This window comes from Oculina patagonica, chromosome 6 (genome assembly GCF_052425735.1).
Source record: "Oculina patagonica isolate OP01 chromosome 6, crgOcupat, whole genome shotgun sequence".
NCBI lineage: Eukaryota > Metazoa > Cnidaria > Anthozoa > Scleractinia > Oculinidae > Oculina > Oculina patagonica.
In genome coordinates this window covers 2,807,783-2,835,115 of record NC_135763.1, presented here as the reverse complement: position 1 = coordinate 2,835,115, position 27,333 = coordinate 2,807,783, and the positions used below count along the sequence as shown (strand labels likewise).

At 39.2% G+C, this 27,333-nt stretch overlaps 2 protein-coding genes across 11 annotated transcripts in view; one reads left to right on the top strand and one right to left on the bottom strand.

Moving 5' to 3' along the window:
• The window catches only part of LOC144656598 (uncharacterized), a 52,036-nt gene extending 41,475 nt beyond the window's left edge, over positions 1–10,561 (top strand). For all 10 annotated transcript variants that reach the window (XM_078516823.1, XM_078516825.1, XM_078516819.1 and 7 more), the window contains 7 exons: positions 925–1,648; positions 3,571–3,665; positions 4,381–4,534; positions 5,133–5,196; positions 5,986–6,257; positions 7,651–7,813; positions 8,978–10,561. In XM_078516823.1, coding sequence (XP_078372949.1) covers positions 962–1,648; positions 3,571–3,665; positions 4,381–4,534; positions 5,133–5,196; positions 5,986–6,257; positions 7,651–7,813; positions 8,978–9,213 — 1,671 coding nt within the window. In that variant the 5' untranslated portion in view covers positions 925–961 and the 3' untranslated portion in view covers positions 9,214–10,561. The remainder of the gene's footprint in view (positions 1–924; positions 1,649–3,570; positions 3,666–4,380; positions 4,535–5,132; positions 5,197–5,985; positions 6,258–7,650; positions 7,814–8,977) is intronic.
• Positions 10,562–11,014: 453 nt separating this feature from the next.
• LOC144656596 (activating signal cointegrator 1 complex subunit 3-like) overlaps positions 11,015–27,333 on the bottom strand; it is a 36,417-nt gene continuing 20,098 nt past the window's right edge. The window contains exons 24-34 of the mRNA XM_078516815.1: positions 26,747–27,059; positions 25,836–26,099; positions 25,147–25,284; positions 23,913–24,166; positions 18,307–18,544; positions 17,401–17,535; positions 17,116–17,171; positions 16,234–16,402; positions 14,320–14,586; positions 12,461–12,667; positions 11,015–11,918 (exon numbers count right to left, since the gene is read on the bottom strand). Coding sequence (XP_078372941.1) covers positions 11,616–11,918; positions 12,461–12,667; positions 14,320–14,586; positions 16,234–16,402; positions 17,116–17,171; positions 17,401–17,535; positions 18,307–18,544; positions 23,913–24,166; positions 25,147–25,284; positions 25,836–26,099; positions 26,747–27,059 — 2,344 coding nt within the window. The 3' untranslated portion in view covers positions 11,015–11,615. The remainder of the gene's footprint in view (positions 11,919–12,460; positions 12,668–14,319; positions 14,587–16,233; positions 16,403–17,115; positions 17,172–17,400; positions 17,536–18,306; positions 18,545–23,912; positions 24,167–25,146; positions 25,285–25,835; positions 26,100–26,746; positions 27,060–27,333) is intronic.

The following is a 27,333-nucleotide window of genomic DNA, read 5'->3' as shown; positions in this document are numbered from 1 at the left end:
ATAGCTCAACGCAGATGCGTAAGAGGTATCATAGCATAAAAGCGTCCTAAAATTTGATGCTACCAGAACAAAAGTAAAAATCCCGCAATCTTGTCAGGAATTCCTCAAACTTCTCCCAGTTTTCACAACGTGTTAAAATAGCATATTTTTCCACAAACCGGCTCCCTAGTTACCCGGCGCTACAAAACGCAGGTGTGCAGGGGTTTCATTTGTGTTTTCTGCGGCTGAACGCCACAATTTTGTTCAGATCATGATTTCCACAATGTTATTCATAATCTCGAATTTTTTGTACCGTTTTACAATTGTTTTCATGGCGCCCACAGTTTGACTCGACCATCGGCAGCTGCATGGCCGTCAGAGATCTATTTTCTTTGCCACACAACACTATCTTGATCTCCAGCAGGAAGATTTGAAAAGCTGCATAACTCTTTGCTATGTGGGAAAAATTACCATTATATTTTTACGATCTTTAGATTCCTTAATTGTGTTTATATTTGGGTTTGCATTGACAGAACCTACTGAGTTTGTAGACCTTTACAAGATGATACAGTGATCTGTCATTATTTGTCAAACCTTCATGTGCGACAGCTGCAAACTGAAGTACTGCGTTTGAAACCGTAACTTCGTTGTTACCGGCAAACGAGAAAAAAGGAAGGCTTTAGCTGCTGCTCAGTAACACAAGACGGCTGAAAAGTACGCAGCTTTTATGTAAATTCGGTGGCAAAACACTTTAATTGGTCTGAAAACAAACTTCCCACGGTTTTGACAATTTGGGCCGGCTATTCTAACCGACGTGCTTCAAAGTGCGTCAAAGGGAATCCCTTCGTCGAGGGGTGCATAGTTTTACGCCGCTAATGAAGTAAAACAAAACTTTAAAAGTCTAAAACACTCAGCAACTCTTTTATTTGTCTCAATGTCTAACAGAGGACTGCAGTCGAGAAGGTGAAATAAGCCTGCCATCATGGATGTAGTCCAAGCCAGCATTGGGCTACTGCTTATTTTGAGTGGAATGGTACAGGCGAGTACAAGAGTACCAGGTTTACATTCACCGAGCCCGAAAAAAGAAATTCCCGAGGGTTTCTATCTTCCTGCAAGTGCCATCTACGCCAAAAATGACACCAAGATTTTTGAACTGCAAAATATTACCTTCAGTGGAAAGGTGCTCACTGAGGATGAGCTGTCCCGCTTCAGTTTCGACGAGAAGTGTTCCCGAGGTCTTCCATTGTCTGCAGCCTGGCAATATTACGGTCCATATGCAAAGCCGAGCACACGAGGCGGCCAAATCGCAGTGGAAGGAATCTTTCCTCATCTCATTAACAAGATGCTTCACGTTTGTTGTAACAGCTCCGCGACTGTGAAATTTGGAAAGGTCTTTGACTCCATTCGTGGTATGGAAGGCCAGTTGGACAAACCACACGAAGCTTATGATTTTAGCTTTCCTGTCACTGGTATGAGTTTGGAAGACGTGGTATTTAAAGACATGCCGTACATACCATTCGTTCAGGCTCCTAGAGTGGCTCTGCTTGTCCATGAAACGGCAGAAGACAACAAAACAACCCAGTTGATGAACACAGTGTTCAAAGCTTGGCCCATTCTCATCTTCATACTTGTTGCTGCTACGCTTTCTGGCATCATCATTTGGCTTCTGGTAAGAATTTAACTGTTATAGTAAATGAAGTACAACTTTTCTTCTTACTGAAGATTAGACATATTGCATGATATAACAACATATGTCTTCGGTCCAGTGTGTCTTGTATTTGCCAATATGTTGACCCTTTGCCAATACTAGTATTACTTGAAATGTCATTTAATAGAGACTCAGCCAAGGGTACCTAACTTATATATTGTGCTCAGCTTGAAAAAATGAATTTCAAATGACTAGAATCGAATTCAAAGTAGACCATTCTGTTGTCGATATACAGTTGAACCCCGGTAACTCGAACTCTGAAGGGAAACGAAATACAGTTCGAGTTAGCGGGGTTTTCGAGTTAACCGAGTAAAAATGACTGAAAAGCGGGTCCAAGGGAAATGGAAGTTAGTTCGAGTTAGCGGTGTTTCGTTCGAGTTACCGGGGTTCTACTGTATTTGCGTATGCTATCGTGTTAGTAGTGTCTAATAAAACACGAAATCTTATATATCTCTCTAGAAAAAAGCCGCATTTTCGTTAAGTTTCTTCATTTAATTTCGACTTGTGTTTCAACACATCAATTATACAAAATAATTACTGTAGCATAGCTGAATCTGAGGAAGACTTATCTTATTTTAAGACCAATTTTCCAATATTTCTTCAGTTATACTCTAGATATGCAAATTAATTGTTTTACCTAACTTTCTTTGTTTTTTGGCCAATTATCAATTCAAATCTGGCCCCATTCTGCTTTCACATAAACCTATCAGTAGGATAAACTATCAAAATTCGTCCGTAAGAGTGTTTTAGTTAGAGATTAAGATTTATCTGTTATCAATGTTTGATGCCATGCTTTGACTTATTTGATAACACTCAAATTCATCGGTCAATATTGCCCCTTATCTACCTTAAATGATATACGAGAACGTTTCATTTCCTCGATTACCCGACTAATAACTCTACCTCTTACTACAAAAAATCAACGGTCGTGCTGATTTGTAATCAATAACCAAATACTTCAATTGTGTTCTCTCAAGAATCAATCCAAATTTAAAATTCAAATAAACTTAGTGATCTTGAGAAGTTAAAATCTAAATTCTCTAATCGCTTCCGTCTCCCGCTGGGTCGGTCTTTTTTATCACGATTCGTCCGGTTTATAAACGGCACGACTAAGCCATAACAAGAATTAATTACCCGAGGGTAAATATTGATCGAAGCAGATGGCGATTTGAGATCGCAGTAGGTAGTTTAACTGTATAAGATAACGGTGGGTTATTGAACGTGATTTTGAATACCAAACTGAGGATTACTGATACAGCATCAAACTTTCAAGCTGGGATTGTGTTAAAAAACAGACGTTCTTAATCGACGAATACCTAGAGCTGTTTTCCATTTGAGGATATGGCACTTTTAGTTGTTGAGTTTATGACAATGATTTAGCTTTTCCCTTTAAAGATGAATTCCAGTCCGTACTGCGCAATCTCGGCTGCAATGTTTATGTGAGCCCACACGGAGAATGTTTACAAGCAAAACTAAAAATTCCGCGACAAACTTACCTTTTTCTTCATTATTAACGCCAGATATCCTTGCGAACAAATATAACGAGTAGAAGAACCTTGACGCTATTTCAAACCGAGGTTTCAGCTCATCGGAAACTCTTGAACGAAACGAACTGTAATGGCGGACTAAAAAACGTCATGTATGCTGTCACCGAAGTGTAACGTTTCAACGAATTCAAAACAAAAACGTAAACAAACCCCGAGTCTGCGCAGTACGGACTGGAAATCAGCTTTAAGCGGATTTCCACAACTCGATAAAAATTAAGTCAAAATTCACCTATGCCTTAAATCTCAAAAACCAAACACAAAAGAACGACAGGAATCAAGTAACCTTGACCATCATCTATTTCCCGGCTAACAATCGTACACCTGTCTTCCTCGCAGGACCGTCTAAAGAACCCGGATGAATTCCCGCGTCCGTTTATCAATGGCACCTGGGAAGGTTTTTGGTGGGCTTTTGTTACTATGACAACAGTTGGGTAAGTGAATAAACGTTATTAACTGATGGTAGATCATGAATACTATAAAATAGGTTTCAATAAAAACTCGAGTCCTGGTAGATCTAGAGTAATCCTAGTAACCGCAGCTTGGCACAGATTTGGTCTGTGCAAAGTAGCTCTTACACTGACATTGTTTTTAGATATTATAATTTAAAACAATAATGCGCTTAATGAATGCGGTAATGCGCAATGTAGCCTTTATTTTTTCTAGGATTTAGCTTTATGAGACCAAAACGTTTAACTCTTAAAATTATTACCTGATGGCTTTATAGCCCGCCAAAATAGATTCCAGAAATGAACAATCTCGTCGTCAGCAGGCTTAGCAGGATGCAATTTGCATTTGACTTTTGTTCCTACGATAAAAAACTTACCTCATTTCTCTATTAGTAACTACTATTCTCCTTTTTTCTGCGTTGGAAAGCTGGTTTTTAGGTTTCCTCCACGCGAAAAATAACGTCTTATGCTGAAAAAAATACGCGTTAAGCCCGCGCCAAACGAGAGTTCTCGTTTGCCTCTCCGCGACTTCCGTGCTCTTTCATTCATTTTAAGCCTGCTGTAATTTTTCATGAGAGTCGTCGCAAGTGTTCTCTCGCTTGGCTTACGCATGCTGAAAGTTGACGTGCAACTTTTTACTTCATCTCTCAACATTTCTTCATTAGTCTTTATTCTAAAATTCCTCACCGTTATTTTCTAGGTACGGCGATCGTGCCCCCAAGTCGTTTTTGGCGCGAATATTCTGCATCGTGTGGATCTTGGTGGGAATCATTATCATTGCCATATTCACTGCTATCGTAACTGCTTCGTTATCAGCCAGTATCCAGCATCACTTTACCGTACATGGCTCTGTGGTAAGCTCTAAATTGTGAACTGATGTTAGAAAGTATACATACAATGACTCATACACGAGTACTCATACAATCGCTAAAAGGTTTGAGACACTCGGCGATTTCTGCGTCAGGCCGGGCCAAGTAGAACAAAAGTTGATCCGCACCCTATCGATACTATCCCCTCCCCCCTCCCCCCGAAACAATGTTGGTTTTCTATCTGTAAGACTTGCTTTGTTTCTGTACAACATTGAAAAAGGGGAGGGGCGGTTCCACTTTACACCTGATTTGAAGTGGAATAATAGAAATATTGAAATACGCACTCGATTCAAACAACTGTCTCAACTTGTTTTGACGTCCATTGCAGTTGCAATTGTTCAGGAATACCTTGTTGGTCATTTGCATCAATATGACACAAAAGCATCTGGTTGCTTTCCTGAATATCACAGAAAATAGTGATTTTAGAGTCGGAAATGGTTTTACTGATCTAGAATAGGTACAAAGACAAGTTTTGTAGCAACAGTTGTTTAGAAGTTTACTGATTAGGTGGAAACGTTAAAAAGCAAACCATTCACGGATTTTATTTAATTATTAAACGTTTTAAAACGTCTTTTATTTGCAGATTGGAGCAGTAAATGGTAGCGAGGAATTCCGTCTTGGAGTCAGTTTGAACGCTGACATGAAACGTAAGATAACAGAAAAAAACTACACTACAGTGCATAGGGAATCCAGAGTCAAATATTTTGACTAGTAAATTTGCATGTTTGGAATATTAAATCGCTTTGATTCTTGTAGTCATTCCCATATAGATTACTCACGAAAATTAGTAGGCGTTTGATGTATTGACTGACCGATCGATCGATTGCCAGACTGTGTATATACTAAATATGACTGACTGACTGACTGACTGACTGACTGACTGACTACTGACTGACTGACTGACTGAATGAATGAATGAATGAATGACTGATTGAGGGATGGATGGATGGATGGATGGATGGATTGTCTGTCTTTCTGTCTGTCTGTCTGTCTGTCTGTCTGGCTGTCTGTCTGTCTGTCTGTCTGATCGATCGGCCGGTAGGTCGGTCGGTCGATTGATTGATTGATTCGTGGGGTATCCACTTAATAGCGACCTTCAGATTTGACTACGAGTACGAGATCGAGTACGAGTACGACTTTGGAATTTCGACACAATTGTATCCCCCAAACTATAACTCTTCCCTGTTGCTGACTAACACATAAGTAAACGTTAGAGATAAGATTGGTGTGATTAGTGATTATAGGAGACACACGAATTTGGTTTGAAAACTCGTACTCGTACTCAATCTCGTACTCGTAGTCCAATCTGAAGGTCGCTAATATCTTTTTCAAAGAAACAATACCCTTTTATGATTAAAAAACTCTCCCTGTTGTATTTGGACCTCTAATTCTTTTCGCAGACCATAACTAATCAAGCAATAATTTAACTTTTTTAGCGTACCATTCCATACCGAAAATGAACTCGGATCTACTGGACGAGAAGCTAAAAGGTTCTTTGATCGACAACTATGTGCTGACATATTACAATGACTTTGTATACGTCAACGATGAGGTCCGGATAGAGACGACCTTTGAACACGCGATCACTTATGGACTTGCCGTTCGTTCCAACGCCTCATCAGATAAGTTAGAATGTTTTCGGCGTTATCTTCGGAATCACCCACAGGAGGCGTTTGAAATTATCGCAAAGAACCTTCAGCCACTCAAGGTTAGTTCTCCAGTTGATTTTGGTGCATTAGTGATGTTAATTATCATAATGTAAAGTTTAATATAGCAGTTGCTAAGAAAGCTCCCCCCCCCCCCCCCCCCCCCCAAAAAAAAAAAAAAAAAAAAAAAACTCAACGGGATTTTAAAGGGACACTGTCACAAGGATTTTATTGCATTTCGGTAAAAAGTACTAAAATTGGCGAATAGGTCTTCTCGTGCATAAATTGCACCTAGTTCATCAAGATGGAGATATAAAGTAAATTGTTGTTGAAGAAAGAAGGGAGCCATAATAATTTTTGGGTGTTTTTCCAGTTTACAAGGACAAAACTTGAAAAAATCAGCGTGACTTTTTCAAGTTGCGATCTAAAGTTCCTGATGGCATCACAATAATATCAATTGTTTATCGCTTCAGTACACTTGCATAATGATTTTTAACAAAATTGGACCACTATTCTTAGTTTCCATGTGTCTTTAAGCTCTTGAGTTTTGTGAAAGTGGTGACAGTGTCCCTTGAACCGATGCCTCGATGCTTTTCAGAAGGCCGAAATTACACAAACCAGTGTTATTGGATATCGGAGTCAACTTGTGGCCCCGAATCGATCAAAAGGCGGGAAAATGGCTGTCAGTTATCAGGGTAGAATTTTCTTACTAGACAATAAAGAAATTTCCAAGCCTATAAAACATACAGGCTTAATCTCGACGTTCCTTGGGAAATGAACCCCCCGGTCGGGCTGCCTTGGGACTTCCCTCCCCCTTCCCCAGAGTCTGTAGGCGCGGGGCGCGGGGCGCGTACGCTCACTCGATAACCAAATTTTTTCGACTTCATCAGTTTCCCCCAAATTTCCTTACCCATGGTGCTCCGCTATAACGTCTTGGAAGAAAAAATAACAAGCAAGAAAAGTAGTAAATTCAGACAACATCGTGACATGCCCACAGACACCGGAGATTAAACGTATAACCTCGCAATACTGAACAAAATCGAATATACAACGTCATTGTCTCAACTTTAACCTTAAAGCCCCAATATCCACATACGAATTCTCCTGACTGATCTCCATACATTTTCGTATAGTGTTAGCAACCTCGTTCCCAGGGAAAAGCCCTGGGAACGAGGTTGATGGTGTTAGCTGGGAGAATTGGTTAAAAGATCAAAGAAATTTCCCTTTGGTAATCGTTTATCAATTCTCATAACCTTTTCTCTTTAAAAAGTATTGATATTTTGAGGAAAAATTTGATGCTGGTCACTCTTGGGTTAAGTTGCACTTATGCATGAATGCATTCGTTATAATGTCTGTGGCATGTTAAGTGTTTGCTCTTCTTTTGCTAAACTGCTTGGTAAAGAGTACAACAAGAGTTTTGAACTGTTCTTCTCCTTTTTTGTTTTTGTTTTATAGAACCCTACAGATGAAGTTAGCCAGGAAGTGAAAGCGTCCGAGGGATTGTTCTTTTTTAAAGAACAGGCGTTTAAAAACGTTCTTTTCATCCTGCTAGGCGTATTGGGATTTCTTCTGCTAGTTGGTATATTCTGGGAACTACTTTACCATCGGCCAAAGCGACGTAAGGGGAATTTCTTTAATTCAATTGAATTACTTTTCATGATAAAATCTATTCCCGTCCCCACAGCCGCTTGTTCCTCTCAGCCGGGAGTAGGCCTTTCTCGATTATGCTAGTGAAACTGGCATTTAATGCTACTAGAAATTCTCGCATAAAGCCAAAAAAATGCTAAAATAATGCCTGATGTCTTTAAAAAATGCCACTTGAATTCCAAAGAATGCTTTGTTTTATTTCAAACAAAACGTACGAACTCTTACATTATATGCTCATATCAACAACAGGTGATACTTAATAATTGTTTGTTTATAAAAATAAAATAAAAAATATTAATTTAAAAAATTAAAAAAACACACACGTAACACAACACAAGTACACAAGTAACAACGCACAAACAGTCGAAACAGACAGAAAACAATCAAATTAAGTAATCAAAACGGCTGTGAAACTTTAGGATTATTTATCCTTCTGAGTTCTGAGTGCTGAAATCTGGATCACAGTCATGAAAAATGCCAGAAAATGCTAGCAATTCTTTTTCAAGAAAAAACGAAAAAAAAATGCTCGTTTTCCCAAAAAATGCCGAAAAAAATGCTAGCATGATCGAGAAAGGCCTAGCCGGGAGAGCCTGGGGCACGAGGAACAAGTGACTCTGGGGACACATGATTTGATTGACTAGATTTTTAACTTGTGGTAGAGCTTCTTTTTTAGTTTGTTGTTTATATAGCTGTGATTTTCATTTAACAACTGTAGAACTTTTAAGTTGTTTTGTGCTTCTGTTTGTTATGTTAAGAGACTTTTACCGTGAGTTACTTTTGTATACACCTAAACTGAATTTTTGAGACAGGCTTTCCTTCTAAGACAAACCAAACCACACTTTACATAAACAACAGTGCCGTAACCAGACCTTTGACAAAGACGAGGCAATATCTTACTGGGAGGTCCCGAGGGATGCCTTCCAAAAAAATTGGAAAACTAGAATCTTAAAAATTCTTTCTTAAACATTTTTAAAACGCATTTCTAGAAAAAAAAAATTCAATTTTGTTCAACTGGAGATCATTTTTCCAACTTAACATGTTTGTTTTAAATTTTGGGTTAACAACAAGACGAGGCAAGTGCCTCGTCTTGCCTCTTATCAATTTTAATGTTTGTCGTTTATTGTTTGTGTAACAGGTCAAAAAAAGAAAGACACAGAAGATGACGGCGCTTTCATCACATTAACTTCAGCACAAAACAATTGTGACTGTCATGAAATGTTCCTCAGTCATCAAACAATACAGAGCATCAAATACAAATCAGCAAAAATCAAGGAACTCATCCGGGAATATGAGGAGTATTATGAGGCTTGGCTACAAAGGGTGCGCTCTGTTGAGCACGAGGAAAATGGTGTCACGCCACAGATGGTGTAAATAACCTTGCGTGACTCCACATTGAAAGATTTGGCCAGTTTTTAGTGGCTTTGCTTTCACCTTTAAATTGACGTTAGTAGAACTTGGGGCATGTGTTAAAACAATTCCTATAGGCGGTAACCATTTATTGTTTATGCCTGTAAGGGTCTCAAGAGAAAGGCTTATTTCTTGATACAAGGACTAACCTTATTTTACTCTACTTTTTATTTATTAAATTTAACATCGCTGTTCAGTTTATTTTGAAATACAAAGCGCATGCAAAACTTTCAACATGAACCAACTAGCTACCACCTTCTGTTATTTCGTGCAAATTAGTTTCAACTTTATCACCAAAAACGTTATTTTTGTTAACATATCAAAGTTTTGAAAGGTGGTTATTGCTGGGGCAAAGTTAGGGGAAATAGGGAAGGAGTTCCAAGAAGTCTCAACAGAAAGGCCATATGGGGCCTTGGCTTAAACAATTCCTAAGCTTGAGATAATTTCTAAAGATAGAATTTCAGGTATACCGTTTCAATTTAGAGCCCACAGTAATTCGTCTAACCCCTCCTGTCTGACAAAAAGAAGCTGCAGCACCTTTTGCCAGCCCCACCCAATAACCAGCAGGCATAAGTAATGTATGGTTCTTCCAAAGCACAGACTACACGAAGATTATATAACGCTAATGTAAAGAGAAGACCTTGAGACTGTTATCCGGCTTATGTTTATGTGTTAAGGCATGGAACAAGTGCTGCGGTTTAAATGCAGGAAAGCACGCAAGACTTTGAAGCAGCAAGAAACACATGAAACTTGACTGTGGCATGCATCGCTACACAAAACTTTATAAATGATATCCCCTAATGATAGACCCACATAATTAAATCTCACACTGTAAATAGAACTTTGCTGAAAATTAGCTAACGAGAGATAATCCTTTTAGAGTCAAGTCTTTAATTAAGGATAACGATGCTAAGCTAAAACACTGTAATTAAAAAAAAACAAATATTTAAGCAGGACTTATTTTATTTAACTTCACCTTTCACAAAGCATGGTAACGTGCATCGCGCTTGATTTACTGAATTAAATGTACATATAGATTCACCCACATGTGTATACACAGTACATAATTGCACTAGCATGAGCAGACAGGCCAGGGAAATAACAGACGGACAAGACAGGCTTACAGACAGACAGACAGACAGACACATGCAAAAATAATCCTGCCGATACGTCACACATGTACAGACAAAACTTTATTCACTCACTTGTTTTGCTTAAGTGGTACATTTTCTAGTATCGGTTAAATACGACATTTTAGTTTGTGTCTATATGGATGAAAAATGTGTAAATACAGAATCCTGTTGAACAAGGATATTGTCGCATTTCTTTTATCTTTTACACCGTATGATTACGATACGATACGATACTTTATTAATGTGAAATAAGCTTAGCTTTACGGCTAGTTTTTACGGCTAGTTAACCCGTTAATTCACAAGGCATTTTTTTCAAAGGAATTATAAGTTGGGAGAGACTTCAACATTGGGCGATCCAGAGTAGCCAAAAGGGGGTTCCACGGTGAAGATGACCCCTTTAGTTTTTGCTCCAAAAAGAACTAAAAAGCGGGCGAGGGGCGAGGTGAAATTGAGCCCTTCTTGTTCCAAATTAGACAACCCCCGGCGAAGACATAATACAGAACCTTCCTCGTTTTTAGGAAAGTCAGCCTGTCTCATCGGAAGTAGAGTCACGTAAGACAATAATAATATTGGCCTTCCTCAATCTATGCGCTTAGAACAGCGTTAAACAATACAGGGAGTACAGAAAAATAACAACAACAAACAGCACTTATATTTTGTAAATGTTCAGTATTACTCTATATATTACAAATATAACATTACATGTAATTGCTTTAATTTGTGTATTTTTAATATTTCCATTTAACTGACCATTACGTGGGGCAAGCACCCCGGCCGATAACAATTTCATTTGTCGGTATAAAATATTTTAGTGGAAATAACCGCGGGCCAACCGTGAGAAATAAAAATTACGAAACAATAATTTTAAACATCGATTACGCACATGAGAAACTTGAAAAGGGCTTTTAATAATAAATATAGAGAAGAGATATCAGCCTACCGTAAAGGCGTACGGTGGTAAACCCCTCTACCCCCGCATCCCGCTTTGATGATGATGGGTCTAGCCATGATGATTGGTCTAACCAAACTCAACCCAACAGAAAACAATGTCAAGTGACAACTGCGCGGCATCTATTATTCTAGATTTAAACTATATTATACCATTTATAACCTCAGTAAAGGACCTTTTGTTTCTAAATTAGTAGAGTTCTAACCAAACGGCTGCCCTCGCTCCACATTTCAAAATTCGTATATTTGTTCGCCATAGCATGCTAGCATTTAAATGGGTTTTAACTATCCATCGAAGTTAACCTCCGTGTTCACTTGGCTTGAGATATCAGATTCAATAACCTCTAAAGGAACATCATATTGCTGGTCCATTCCCAGGTAGGCGTCGTTTATGAGATAAACGGTGTAGATCCTCCTGCCCAGGTCCTCGGGCGTGTAGAATGATAAAGGGACCGTGCTTGAGGAGCGCACTTGACCCACTCTTTTCACGGCCAATAACTCGCCCGAGTCCATCTCGCCAAGGATCACCCACCAACCAACGTCTTTGGCTTTGGGAAAATGTGGCGCATGGGCCTTTGTGCTGGACCGCTAAAAGGAAAAGAACAACTGTAAACACGGATTCAAAATTCTGTCGCACCAGCAGATATGCATGACCTTTGGTGAATTTCTTATGTAGCTAATTTCAATTCGATGGGCACGAAATTCAAGACCAAGGTGAGAATTTTCCGGCATATGGAACAGTACAATTTTTAAACAAACACAATGGTACGGGACGACTGTGTGCCATTTGAAAACGTTCCAGTGTAAAGGACTGACCCATTTCAATTCCCACCGGAACGGCCGCGTATTTCATCCAGGAGCATGGTAATAGTGAAAAAGAAAAATGGTACAGTGATATTCCGAGCACTCCGGCAAAAACGAGAAAAGAGGAATACCTCTTTTCCACATACAAAAAGTAATTTTTTAAAATTGGAACAGTTGATTTTGGGCGAGGATACCTCCAGTAAACCACCAGGCTTCTAGGGGAGGCCACCTCAGTTATCAATATAAATTTATAATAGAGCTGTGAGTATCATCCATCAATCATCTTTAAATCTTGAAAGCTAAAATAACGTGTTTACTTTTCTTACCTTAAATCCGAACAACTCCTTGGCGATTTCAATTAAAATGACATACTCCTGCTCGGCATGTACTGGCACCCAGTTTTTCACAAGACCCTCGGTCGGTGTGGTATTGATGACTTTGTTCTCCTTTTTCCCTTCTTCGTTTTCAGCCCAGACTCCGCGCACCTTTACTTTCACACTGATTTGAGGCAAACGACCTAGCATGTCAAACACCTACAATGAAGGTGACCCAAAACAGGATAAATAGAACTGATGAGGATTGGGATTGATTATCAACGACAGTTATATATTTGTTTTGTTTTTCGATTTCTGAGCTTTTAAATCAACCAGAGCAAATTTGTTGTTTTTACAGGACAACTCGGATTAATATTAATCCGCGGATTATAATAATAATAGATTATAATAGGATTATTATAATCCAGTAATAGATTATTATAATCCTGTAATAGATTATTATAATCCAGTAATATATTATTATAATCCAGTAATAGATTAAGGCACGGCAAAAAATTGGAGGGATTAGATTATTATTAATATTATAATCCGGATTAATATTAATCTCTATTATGATCCTGATTAATTTTTTTTGAATGTTCGGAAAACAGATATGTCTATTTGACTATCTGACGACAAACACACTGCAGACTTACAACACAGGACTGTCAAAACAGAAGTCACTAATCACATCCGTCACGTCACGACTCCTACGTTCGTGACATTTGTACCTTTGCCGTTCTATGTTAGTTCGGTCTTTCGACCTTATTTGCTTCTGACTTCTTTCTGAGGGTACTGTTTTTATTTGGAGGCATTATGTATTGAATAGAGCCGTAAGATTGTGGCCAAGGAAGTGTCTAGAGGGCATTAGTCCGCGCTGCGTGGTTTCCGTTTACAAGTAGAGTTGAACGGACACCTCTAAATCTGTACTCTGCCACATGTTGTGTTAGTTCAGTTTGTTTTGGCTCAATTCTATTTGCAAGATATGCTTTAGGCTCTCAAATTGTTCGCCCTTGAAGTAAAAGATATGAAATGTTACGTGAAAATGTAAACTACTTGCATTTTATTGACGCCGGGCCCGGTATTTTAATCAATACTGTTGCAAGATGTATTGTCTTATCACGGGTTATCTTGGTCCGGCTTCGCCAGAGACTGGTTCAACTTTACTATGAAAAAGCTGAAAGTTGGTTTCAGAGAGACACTGTGTGTTGTAAAGGCTATGCTTCTTGCATTATTTTGATCGAGCGCTCTGTCGTTTTTAGCTCGATGTTTAGGATTTTTTACCGCCCTCGTTCGTAGCGTTGCGTTGGCACGCTTTGGCACCACATGATTCAAATATAGATTTGAAATCTTTCACGCGCAAGTCTGTTGACTATTTTGCGTTTTGTATATGCCAGTATATGGTTCAGTTCGGAAGCTTTGGACTAGGATTGAGTTGTTGAGATTTATTATTAAGATTAATATTAATCCGATTAATATTAATCTTACATAAGATTAATATTAATCCTAATGGATTAAGGCACGCTCAAACCTCAGTAATAGATTATAATAATCTATTACTGGATTATAATAATCTATAACTGGATTATAATAATCTATTAGAGGAGCAAAGCAAAACAAAACAAGCTTTCCCGCGCTTGGGCAGCAGTTTACGTTTTTTGCTTCGCCGTTATTTATGAATGTTTCTTAGACATAAGAAAGATGTAAATTTACTTGACACGCGCGTGCAACAAATAAAATAACCCGAGACTCCGATGGGCGTCGAAATCACGGCCAGAAACGGTTAAGTGCTCTAACCACTGAGCTTCAGGCAGACTAGGTTCATAGGTTCATATACTTGGAATTCAACAGCACAGAACAAAGTACTGTACCTGGGTTATTTCTCCTGGACTCAGTGCATCTCCTAACATGGCATTCAATACCTTTCTCTCGCCTCTCACAGCATCTAAGAGCTCAGGGAGGCATTCTAATGAGCGACCATTCATTCTGAAGAGCGACAGCAGATCTGGATCAACGCATGGCAGTGTAAGAAGGGTGCAATCATGAAGCCAACGTCCTTGGACCACCATCTGCACAAGATGCATGCATCGTAACGCTGTCGCCAGCCAACCCTCAGCTGACGATACGTCAATCATTGCCTGTGGAAACAAAACACGCTGTTAATACGAAACGATTTACAGTGTTTTTGATTGACTGCCCGATCAAAAGAGAAGCACAGTTAACGAAGTACATGTCCCTTTCGTAATCGGTCGATGCCATTTTAGCGACACTTAGAAGTTTTTTTTTTTTCTCACTATTATCGAAAAATTTTTCTACTACAAAAAAAAATGCATACACCACCCAGGATCTAACATGGAATCTCTGGCATGCTAACATCATTCTATCACCACTCAGACACCACGTTTTAGCTGACCCTATCCCTATCGCTAACCTAACTATGAATCTAACTTTAATAGGTCTAATAGCCTTATCTAGGCCTAATTTGATCTAACAATCAGAGCACAGTTTCGACCTTAGTCCAGGCCTAAACTAGAGCAGATATGGTATCGTCCATTCCAAAAAGCTTGGTTACCAATGATGGCATCGACTGTGTACAAAAGGGAAATCAACGTTGACGAAAGAAAGCTCAAACTCTGGTTCTCGTTAGGTCTACACTGTCCACAGCCTCTCGATTTTTCAACGCAAAAAAGCAAACGAAGCGAGCGCGATCGCGTGGGGGGAGGGGGGGCGGGAAGCGAGCGAAGGAAAAATGCTCCCGCCCCCCCCATCCCCTTGCGTCTTCCGTTTTGCGCTGGCGTCCAGTTCTCTCGCCGTTCTCACCGCGCGCTCATTGATCGAAAAAACACGAAAAAATATAGGACTGTGGACAGTCTAGTTAGGTCGTGAACTCGAGCTCACGCGCTGCGCCTGTTGGATCCCTTGCTCTATGGTAGAACTTGAATCCTGCCAACATTTTCATGACAATCGGCGACAGTCTTTGTTTTACGGACAGTCCATGTTGAAGGGGCTTTGTCACGGATTTTAACAGATTTTTGGACAGGCAAAATTTATATTTGTGTCGTGGGAAACCTAAAACTTATGGTCCATTTGTATTAACACCTGAATTGCTATATTAGAGCACTAAAACTGTTAACAAGGGTCTTTGGCTGCGGATGGCTAGGATAGAAACGGATTACAACTTGAAAAACTGAGAATAAAGGTTTCAAGTTGTTTCCATGGGTCTTCAAAAAATCAATATTTATAGCCGTAATTTGATAAATTTCTATCCGCAAATTAGGGTTATACAGTCAAAGCTCTCTTAACGGACACTCTAGTAAGCGGACAGCTCTACTTACGGCCGCCTTGTTGCAAACCCCGTTTTAATTCCCATAAAAACACTGTATTTTTACATTCTCGTAAGCGGCCGCGGACACTTTCAGAGATTACGATTTAGACTTTTTCTTTTTTTTTTAAGCTCCCGTAAACGGACAACCCCCCAAGAATCCTATTTACAACCTCTTTATCTTATTTTTATTAATGAACTTTACATCACCGTTCGTCACAATGATTTTACAGTAATTACAGTACCATATTTCAGTGTATTTCAGTGTATTTCAGTGTATCTCCCTTTAGATGTTCAAAGATAATGTTTTCATGGGTTAAGTTGCCCAGCACTTATTTCAAAAAATCTGCGAAATCCTCGTGACGTAGCTCCTTTAACTCTCGGGTACAGTCAGCTTGTTTGACTGCATTCTGATGATGTTCAATGCGAGATAAGAAAAACCGTCGTACATCTATTGACTTACCTGCAAGATCCTAATGGCTTGATCAAGAACTGAATTCGTGTCTGTTAGGTAATCAGTACTGGGCAGCGGAAGTCGCGAGAAATGCGCTTGGAACAGCAGATGTGCCTTGGTGTGAGGACTGTCGAACGAGCGAGGGTCCACTTCCAGAGGGAGACTGGGTGCGAGGTCACTGAAAATTTAGGTTGTGTGACATGTGAGTCAATTATTGAACAATGACAATAATCTCAAATTTCTTTGTGTAAAATAATGAAGCCACATGAACGTACTGCTCATTGCCCAATTTCCTCTCTGAGAGATGCCTGCAGGGAATCATGGTAGTTGTATTCAGCGTTGCCAAGTCTAGGACATGCTTTGTTGAATACAATAACCGTGATTTTCTACAGGCGCATCTCTTAGAGGGAACTGGGCATAGCTTTCACTTTCATTCTAGGGTTTCATCCACAGACTCCATAGACAGAATCAGGTGAACGGCATAAACAACAGTACCATATGAAAGTACTGCTCAATAGCTTACATTTGAATGGACACACACTAGGGTTTTAAAAACAGACTTAGAATTTTGAACCACCTTAAAAAGCATAACAAACACTATGATGAAGATGTAGTGTTCAACATGACACGAGCGTGGGACAAAGAAAAATTCTGAGTCCCCGACGGGAATCGAACCCATGGCCTCCCAGATACCGGTTGGGCACTCTAACCAACTGAGCTACGAGAGACTCGTTGTGAGCTGGGCCATTTTACTAGGTTGATAAGTTTCATCAACAAGCGTACAGGTTAGAACCACATTACTGATTCAAAGTGTGACTGTGTGAGAAAATTAGGGTAAAACGTAACTCAGTTCTACAGGCTTCTGGATATATCAGTTTTCTGTTTACCAACCTGTTAATGAGGTCTTCATTGTGACGAACTGGTAGCTGAGTGTATTCCTCGGCGTCCTGCAAAATGAAACGAATATTCAGTCAACTCCCAGCTTGCGGACACCTCGCTATTGCGGACAACCCCTGAGGAGAGGAGATGAAGTCCCGGCGAATAAGAACTACTGAAAATAACTTCGGCTGAACTTCATCATGCACCTTATCGTAAATCAAACATAAAGAATAACATTTTTGGTATCGAATTTATTCAATGTTAGACCAGTGAACCGTATAAAATACAAATTCTTACCGCTAAAATCTGGATAAGGTCCGGTAGACTGCAGTCAGCGTGCAACCGTTCATGGAACATGCGCAGTGTCAAGTGGCTTAAGTAGTAGAAAGAAGAGATTCTCCCAAGAGTGGTAGGAGTAACTGACAAACCGTCCTACAACCAGTAAAAGAAATTAATATTACAAAGAAATGCTGCTATCGCCGTAAATTTCAGGGTTCCCTTTTGAACGAGCTACGTCACGGGGATTTTGCAGATTTTTGGTCGTAACTGTTCTGAAATTAGTGGTAGGCAACTAAACTGATAAAAACAGTTATCTTTGAACATCTAAAGGAAGAAATGACCTTAATTTGCAGATAAAAATCAAACTTCGGCTATAAATATGAACTTTTTGAAGATGCGCGGAAAGAACTTGAAAAATTTAGCCTCAATTTTTCAAGTTGCAATCCATTTCCATCATAGTCATTCGCAGCCAAAAATGCTTGTTAACAGTTTCAGTGCTCTAATTTTGTAAAAATAGAAATAGACCATTATTTTTAGGTTTCCTACGACACAAAGATAAATTTTGGCTGTTCAAAAATCTGTTAAAATCAGCGACAAAGCCCCCTTAACCTCTTCACAATAAGTCCTTGTTCAAATCTTTTTATATCAAAATCAATTGGATTTGACATGTGGATAAACTCATTTTCAAATGAAAGCTATTGCCTCATCTTGAAGCTGTAGCCGGCAAATTATGTCCAGGATTGAACGCAAGTATTGTTAGGAGTACTTCACGTTTGACTGTGTTATTTGACATTTCCATATTACTTCATATTTGAGAGATTTTGGTGTGTTTTGGTGAACTTTTATTAATGAGGACACTTTGTGATGCCTGACATGAAGAACGTGCACCTATGCAGTCACTTACAATTCACTCTGCTTTCTTACCTCACCGATCTCCACACACGCAGAACTCTCCACCTCTGTCACGGCATTCTCAACCAGTGCAGAGAGAAACTTGTTAACTGAATCACTGGCTGTGTCTTCCAGTTCATAATAACTCGGATTCATGAGCAGACGTCGAAAGAAGTAAGTCCAAGTCAGGTAATCCATTGCGTCTTGTTTGGATGTGATTGTGCCTGCTACGATTTCTGCATTCAAGTGATCTGGAAGCACCTCTAACAAACTGAGCAGACAAGTACATTTTAGTCCGGTTGAAACAAAATAATTTCAATAATTTAACTGCAACATACACATTTAATTCGGTGGATGTAATTCTGTTCTGGGCAAACGAAAAGAAAATAAGATATAATAGTCATGCACAGGTCTCCCTCAATAAATGGTCTCCAGCATCATAGAACTTCTTCTCAAGAAACATTAAACATTTTTACATGTAACACTCCAAATTAGCGAGTGTACTTTCTTTATTCCGACCCATTCCCCAATCGGAACTCTTAACGTTTAAACATCTTTAACCTTTGTGCGTAATAGGGTGCTTGATTTGATTGAAAAATTCCAGAGATTGTCTTCAACAAAACTTGTTGAATTGTGTACAAGCAGTATGGACAGCCTTTAACGACATCAGCACGAGACCACGGCACAATAAAAACCATCGGACCTTGCTTATTTCAGCGCAAGACTAAGTTATCTACTTAAGAATGCCGGTCGCTTAGAATCCAACATTTCGTGGCAAGAGGATGGACCTTCGATTTCTTTCATACTTTTATGTAAGATAGGCTAGGGTATAACTTAAATCACTGTATAGTTCTTTCGATTGAATATCCTTTTATTTTAAAGAAAAATGCAAATAACAAAAATCCGTTAAAATCGTCATTTGAGGCGCTAAATTATTAATGATTTTTGCACGAGTTTGAGAGCCTCGCGCGCAAAAACAAATCACTCTACCGTCTTTTAAACACTCAAACCATAGTTAGCAATCTCTAAAGATCTACTGAAATGATTTTGGGAAATATTGCGTTGTTCTTTGTAGACAAAATAATTTTATTTCGAGGGCATACAATTCACTGCCGTAAAAGTACTTGGTAAATAAAATTAATTTTCACCATGTGCGAAACCTTCAAATCGTTTAAGCTTCTGGTGGTTGAATGTTAGAAGAATGGTGTATAAATCCCTGTAAAAAATTCTCCGGGCAAATGATTAAAAGCGACGTGAGATCTTTTCGAATTCGGTTAAATATGCAAATATTTGACCTTCCGCGGTCAACTTTGAAGTTACGGGTCAGAAATAATTTTTGTTCCGTGTTCCAAGTCCTAACCCATTTAAGACCAAATTAAGCATATGAAAAAAAATGTAATTTTCTAACCTTTATCTGCTGTAAAAGGTAGGTTCGAAGGCCATTTTAGCATGATTACGGCTCTTATCATTCGTCGCATCTGAGCTTCGTTTTCCTTCCGCGGTCAACTTTGAAGTTACGGGTCAGACATGAATGACATGAATATTTCAATCCGTGCACAAGTCTTAACCCATTTTGGGTCAAAATAATCACACACAAAAACATTATGAAATATTCTAACCTTAATCTGCTGTAAAAAGCAGGTCCGAAGGCCTTTTAAGCACGATTCCGGCTCTAAGCATCCGTAGTAATTTGAGCTTCGTTTGTGTAAGTACAGGTATGTCATATTTAGTGGTCGAAATCCAATCTGTGATCAACTTTCGGCGCTTCTCGTCACCACTGCATCTTCTTCGACGGCATACGCCGATTGTTAGTATTGCCTCGTTAATAGTACACAAAAAAATAACATCTGATCGCTAAACGGCATGATGTCGGCGCTTACAGTAGCTTACAGTCCCATCTTCAATGGGCCGTCTGTTCGTCACGCAATACTGTGTCATGGACATTTTTTTAGGGGGTGGTAGGTGGGTGTGGGAAATGTTGAATATGCGGAGATGTTTGAATTAATACTTTATGACAAGTACGTACTCGAGCCAGCAACAACAACAACAACAACAAGTACAGTGATATATTAAGGCAGACAAGATAAAGCACACGTACTGTCAGTTGATAAGCGTTTGGTACAGTATAATGCAACTGTTTGCGAATTCGGTTGCTCGCGCGGGGTTGGTTGTAATACCGGGGGGGGGGGGGAGGATATAAATCTTTACTAAACAAGTAGAGTTTTTAAGTAGTTATTCCCTTTTTTTACTGTAGAACCGAAAACGAAGAGAAAAACTCGCGTCTATGTTTTTTGGGGGATGAGGGGGTGGGAGCCGGGGGGTTCTTGGTTGGTTGGTTAGCAAAGTTTTATTTTTTTTCACAAAGATACCTAACCAAATATCGCATGTCCTGTATAAATGGTTAATGATAGAAGTAACGATAAGTTTTGATTTTTTTTTTCGTGATCGAGTGACAACTTAATAAAAACATTGCATCGCAATTTTTTTCGCCCAACGGTAAATCTGGGTGACCTGTGGCTTCGGGTGGTCATTCGTCAACCTGTAACAAAGTACTTTCTTGGGGTACCGTTTTGAACATACTGTCGAATTCATGATGTCTAAATTCAACAATAACTAATTTGAAGTTTAAACGAAATGAAAACATGTTAAAAAAACTCAGTGCTAAAACTCTTTGCTAAAAAGGATAAGCAAATTGCTATGGCAATTCGGCGTGTGAAAAAATCGCCAAATTTAATTTAGTGGCTTCCCAAGTAAACAAAACCTTGGTCGTGCTAGTTATTGGCGCCGTCTGGTTGCTTAAAGGTAGCACATGAACAATGTTTTCAAAGTTCAGTTTATTTCACTGGAAATGGAAGGTTGTTGTTCTATTAAGGCCCTTGTTCGTGGAGTTTGCAGTTTTGATTCTAAAGATCGAAAGCGTCACACTAACTCTAACATGACTCTTTCCCGTGAAAAACCAAACTTCAGAAGCTAGCTATTTGTTTGGTGTTATAAGGCAGCTCTTGAAAACTTCGCTAAGGCTGATAGAATTTAGGTACCCTATCAAAGGATCACACCCGGAACACATTGCCAAAATGATACCCTACTTATGTACCGAGAACCTCAAAAAATATTCCCTATCCCGGAGTTTTCATAACCTGCGATCAGGCGTTATTTTTCTCGCGGCGGAGAAAGCCTGATCGCAGGTTAGAGTTTTCAGAGCAACTCTCACCCGGACGATCACACTGAAGTTTGGTTTTTCACGGAAAAGAGTCATGTTAGAGTTAACTAAATTAATACTGGGACTTATGACTGCTGATGTCCTTCTCACACGACAGTAGAGGAGCGATTTCAGTGTGACGCTTTCGATCTTTAGAATCAAAACCGTAAACTCCACGAACAAGGGCCTTAATAGAACAACAACCTTCCATTTCCAGTGAAATAAACTGAACTTTGAAAACATTGTTCACGCGCTGACTTTAAGCAAACAGACGGTGCCAATAACTAGCACGACCAAGGTTTTGTTTACTTAGGAAGCCACTAAATTAAATTTGGCGATTTTTTTACACGCCGAATTGCCATAGCAATTTGCTTATCCTTTTTAGCAAAGAGTTTTAGCACTGAGTTTTTTTAACATGTTTTCATTTCGTTTAAACTTCAAATTAGTTATTGTTGAATTTAGACATCATGAATTCGACAATATGTTCAAAACGGCACCCCAAGAAAGTACTTTGTTACAGGTTGACGAATGACCACCCGAAGCCACAGGTCACCCAGATTTACCGTAGGGCGAAAAAAATTGCGATGCAATGTTTTTATTAAGTTGTCACTCGATCACGAAAAAAAGATCAAAACTTATCGTTACTTCTATCATTAACCATTTATACAGGACATGCGATATTTGGTTAGGTATCTTTGTGAAAAAAAATAAAACTTTGCTAACCAACCAACCAAGAACCCCCCGGCCCCCACCCCCCTCACCCCCTAAAAAACATAGACGCGAGTTTTTCTCTTCGTTTTCGGTTCTACAGTAAAAAAAGGGAATAACTACTTAAAAACTCTACTTGTTTAGTAAAGATTTATATCCTCCCCCCCCCCCCCCCCGGTATTACAACCAACCCCGCGCGAGCAACCGAATTCGCAAACAGTTGCATTACACTGTACCAAACGCTTATCAACTGACAGTACGTGTGCTTTATCTTGTCTGCCTTAATATATCACTGTACTTGTTGTTGTTGTTGTTGCTGGCTCGAGTACGTACTTGTCATAAAGTATTAAATCAAACATCTCCGCATATTCAACATTTCCCACACCCACCTACCACCCCCTAAAAAAATGTCCATGACACAGTATTGCGTGACGAACAGACGGCCCATTGCAAGATGGGACTGTAAGCTACTGTAAGCGCCGACATCATGCCGTTTAGCGATCAGATGTTATTTTTTTTGTGTACTATTAACGAGGCAATACTAACAATCGGCGTATGCCGTCGAAGAAGATGCAGTGGTGACGAGAAGCGCCGAAAGTTGATCACAGATTGGATTTCGACCACTAAATATGACATACCTGTACTTACACAAACGAAGCTCAAATTACTACGGATGCTTAGAGCCGGAATCGTGCTTAAAAGGCCTTCGGACCTGCTTTTTACAGCAGATTAAGGTTAGAATATTTCATAATGTTTTTGTGTGTGATTATTTTGACCCAAAATGGGTTAAGACTTGTGCACGGATTGAAATATTCATGTCATTCATGTCTGACCCGTAACTTCAAAGTTGACCGCGGAAGGAAAACGAAGCTCAGATGCGATGAATGATAAGAGCCGTAATCATGCTAAAATGGCCTTCGAACCTACCTTTTACAGCAGATAAAGGTTAGAAAATTACATATTTTTTTCATATGCTTAATTTGGTCTTAAATGGGTTAGGACTTGGAACACGGAACAAAAATTATTTCTGACCCGTAACTTCAAAGTTGACCGCGGAAGGTCAAATATTTGCATATTTAACCGAATTCGAAAAGATCTCACGTCGCTTTTAATCATTTACCCGGAGAATTTTTTACAGGGATTTATACACCATTCTTCTAACATTCAACCACCAGAAGCTTAAACGATTTGAAGGTTTCGCACATGGTGAAAATTAATTTTATTTACCAAGTACTTTTACGGCAGTGAATTGTATGCCTTCGAAATAAAATTATTTTGTCTTCAAAGATAATCGCAATATTTCCCAAAAACATTTCAGTAGATGTTTAGAGATTGCTAACTATGGTTTGAGTGTTTAAAAGACGGTAGAGTGATTTGTTTTTGCACGCGAGGCTCTCAAACTCGTGCAAAAATCATTAATAATTTAGCGCCTCAAATGACGATTTTAACGGATTTTTGTTATTTGCATTTTTCTTTAAAATAAAAGGATATTCAATCGAAAGAACTATACAGTGATTTAAGTTATTCCCTAGCCTATCTAACATAAAAGTATGAAAGAAATCGAAGTTCCATCCTCTTGCCGCGAAATCGAAAAATTGTCTGATTCTTAGAGACCGGCATTCTTAATAACATATGCAGGGGCATAAAAGTTATGTGATAAATCAGTAAAAGTAACACCACGGCGACTAAAAATTTAAAGCACAAAAATTTACGACATAGAAAACACAGTTACCTGGATTCGACAGGGAATGGCTCGTACAGAAACTTCTTGTAGAAGTGTTTCTTGATGTCGTGAACCAGGATCACAGCCACCCCACTCTCATCATACTGTGGTCTCCCTGCGCGCCCCATCATCTGCAGTACATCTGTGATGGGGAAATCCACGTACCGCCGTGTCTTGCCATCATAATACTCCGTGCCTTTCACAACGACCAGGTGAGCTGGGAAGTTAACGCCCCAGGCTAGAGTACTTGTGGCTATTAATATCTGTGGCAGGGTAATTAGAGTGTCTTAAAGGAGCTTTGTCACGGGGATTTTGCAGATTTTTCGTCTTAACTGTTCTGAAATAAGTGGTAGGCAACTAAACTAATAAACGTTTAATTGCTAAAGAAAATAACAAGATCAACTTTCATTATGACAAATGGAAGGATCTGTTAGGCTACCTCCTCTCATTTTAAAATAGCTGGCAAGCTCGTGGCACTTCTTGTATCGAAACAGCTATCTAATCAATTAAAGGCAACTTACTGATTTGTATGTCGTTATACATATATATTGTCTGTAGGCATGGCACTGTCTTTGTGTTTTATAATTTTTTTTTAAGAAAAATGTAAATTTATTAGTGTAATGTAAGAAGTTAATTGTAAGTTATGTACTGTAGGTTATTCTAAGCTATATACTGCAAGTAGTGTATTGTAAATAAGTCACAGAGTTAAGTTATAAGTATAAGTAATGTATAATGTAATGTAACGTGAAATGTAAGTAAGTTATTGTGTGTATTGTAACCTGCTTGTTGGAAAAAAAAATAAACAAATTACAAAAAAAAAAAAAAAACTAAACTAATAAAAACAGTTATCTTTGAACATCTAAAGGAAGATATAACCTTAATTTGCACATAGAAATTAACCTATACGGCTATATAAAATATCGATTTTTCGATGACGCGCGGAAAAAACTTGAAAACGTTAGCCTAACTTTTTCAAGTTGCAATCTGTTTCCATCCGAGCCATCCGCAGTCAAAGATACTCGTTAACAGTTTCAGTGCTCTAATTTGGCAATTTTTAATACAAATGGACTATTTTTTTAGGTTTCCTGCGACTGATACAAATATAAATTTTGGCTGTTCAAAAATCTGGCAAAATCCGTGACATAGTCCCTTTTATGCTGCTACACAATACAGCATGCAGACAAAGCAGGTTTAGGTTATTTTCTCCTGTATTTGTCTTGTTCACACCAGTATACCATCTCACCTGAATCTTTTGGTTGACAAACAGCTCCTCTGCTATTTTCCTGTCTCTCTCGTGTAAACCCGCGTGATGAAGCGCGATGCCAAACGACAGAGTCAGCTTCAGGTTGTTGTCTTTCACTGTTTGGATCAACGATTCAATCTGGAATAAAAGTCAGACGCTCTACCGTTTATTCAGTGCATAAAAAAGTGAGAATGTCTGACTACAAGCCCAGCCCTTGAAATAACTAGGAGTATTGCTACTTCCCCTGGATGGGATGCTTGTCTATCACAGGCTACTCTCCAGCATTTTATTAGGGTGCCCTAAAAGTTTGTCAGTGTCCGTTTTTACTCCTGGGTGGAAAGAGGCACTATGAGAGTAAAGTGTCTGGCCTAAGAACACAACACAGTGAACCCGACCATGGCTCTAACTCGGGCTGTTCGATCTGACCGAGTCCATCGCTTAGACCACTGTCCCTCGGCTCCCTTCTATTTTTAAAACTATAGAAGTCCCTGAGGTGATATTTGACAGGCATACTTTAATCTTGAACATTTTAAGATGAGGCGGGAAGCAGGTTATAATCGAATGGAATTTTTCCTTAAAACTTTGTTGCGCTTAAATTTGGTAAGGATTTTGCGCCGCACAAGGTTGAAAATCTTATTGGTTTGTTTACCCACTAAAGAAATTTCACATCTACTTTTTCTTCAGCTTACCTCCGCTTCGGGCATGTGCAGCCATTGCTTAGGATTATCTTCAGCAGCTAAGAATGAAATCAACTCCAAAGCGGTGAGACGGGTCTGTCGTCTTGACGAAACAAACACTAGCACGGGCTTGGTGGGAGAGTGGGTACGAATGGCGGCAAATGTGGGCTTGTTCATAGTTGCCATGCGCGGACAGTAGTGCTTGCCGGGATAGCCGGAAATGTGTACCTCCAAGGGGACTGGGCGAACTGAGGGCCGGAAGTTAAACATACCTGCCTGGAAAAAAAAACGAAATCGCAAGTAAGTTTTTCTTCACCTTGAATTCCCTCTTCATTTTTTGTCAGTTTGCTGATTACATTCTTTATAAAGAGTGCCTTTAACAGGGTTTTTGCGCAAAACATGTACCGTTCAGCGCGTTTAAAGGGACACTGTCACCAGCTTCACTTCAAAAACTCATGAGCCTAAAAACATATGGAAACCTATAAATAAGGGTCCAGTTTTGTTAAAAATTGCTATGCCGGTGTACTGAAGCTATAAACAAGTGGTATTATTGTGATGCCATCAGGAACTTAAGATCTCAACTTGAAAAAGTTAAGCTGACTTTATCAAGTTCTGCCCTTGTGGCCTGGAAAAACAGATAAAAACTAATAACAGCTCCCCCCCCCCACCTCCTCCAACAACAATTTACTTTATATCATCTTGTGTGCTACGCGCATTTTGTGTACAAAACTGCTATAAATAATTGCTATAAAATTAAACCACTTATACGTCGATATAGAAAACCGCACACTACACCAAAAACTCTCGGTTTTTGTTTTCTCTTTCTCTTGGCTCAGTCAACATATATTCGGGCTTGGAGGTAGAGAATATACGTTTGACAACACTATTGATTTGAATTCGGTTCTCCTTCTTTGTCTCTATACCTGAGCTATTCCGAGCCAGTCAGCCAGATCCGAGGCATTAGCCAAAGCAGTTGACAAACCAATCACTCGAACTGTCTTCTCTGTATGCGAGGAGATGAAGTTCGTCCGTGATACGATCACTTCCAAAACAGGTCCTCTCTCTTCACCCAGCAGATGAATCTCATCAATCACTAACAGTGACACAGCCTTGACGTAGTTACGAGTCTGCCAGCTGCGACTGATCCCGTCCCATTTCTCAGGGGTGGTGACAATAACATCTGCTTTGGCGATAGCACGCATGTCTGGGGTCACATCTCCAGTTAACTCCACGACACTGTGGATATCAAAATTAACAGATGCAATTATATTTATTTGAAGCAGCAGTCAAAATTATGAGAAATGAGAAGTTGAAACGTCTTCAGCGTTTTTCTTTTAGCTCAATTAACATAACTGTAACGACGATCGACTAAAAATCGTTGGGACAAGATTTACGAGAGCAACAATTGCGATCGAACATCACTCAGAAATATTCGTTTGCCTTCCTAAGAATCATAACTTAAGGAGTTTTAACTAAATTTCCGAGTTAGTTCAATGCTGAAAACCGTCTG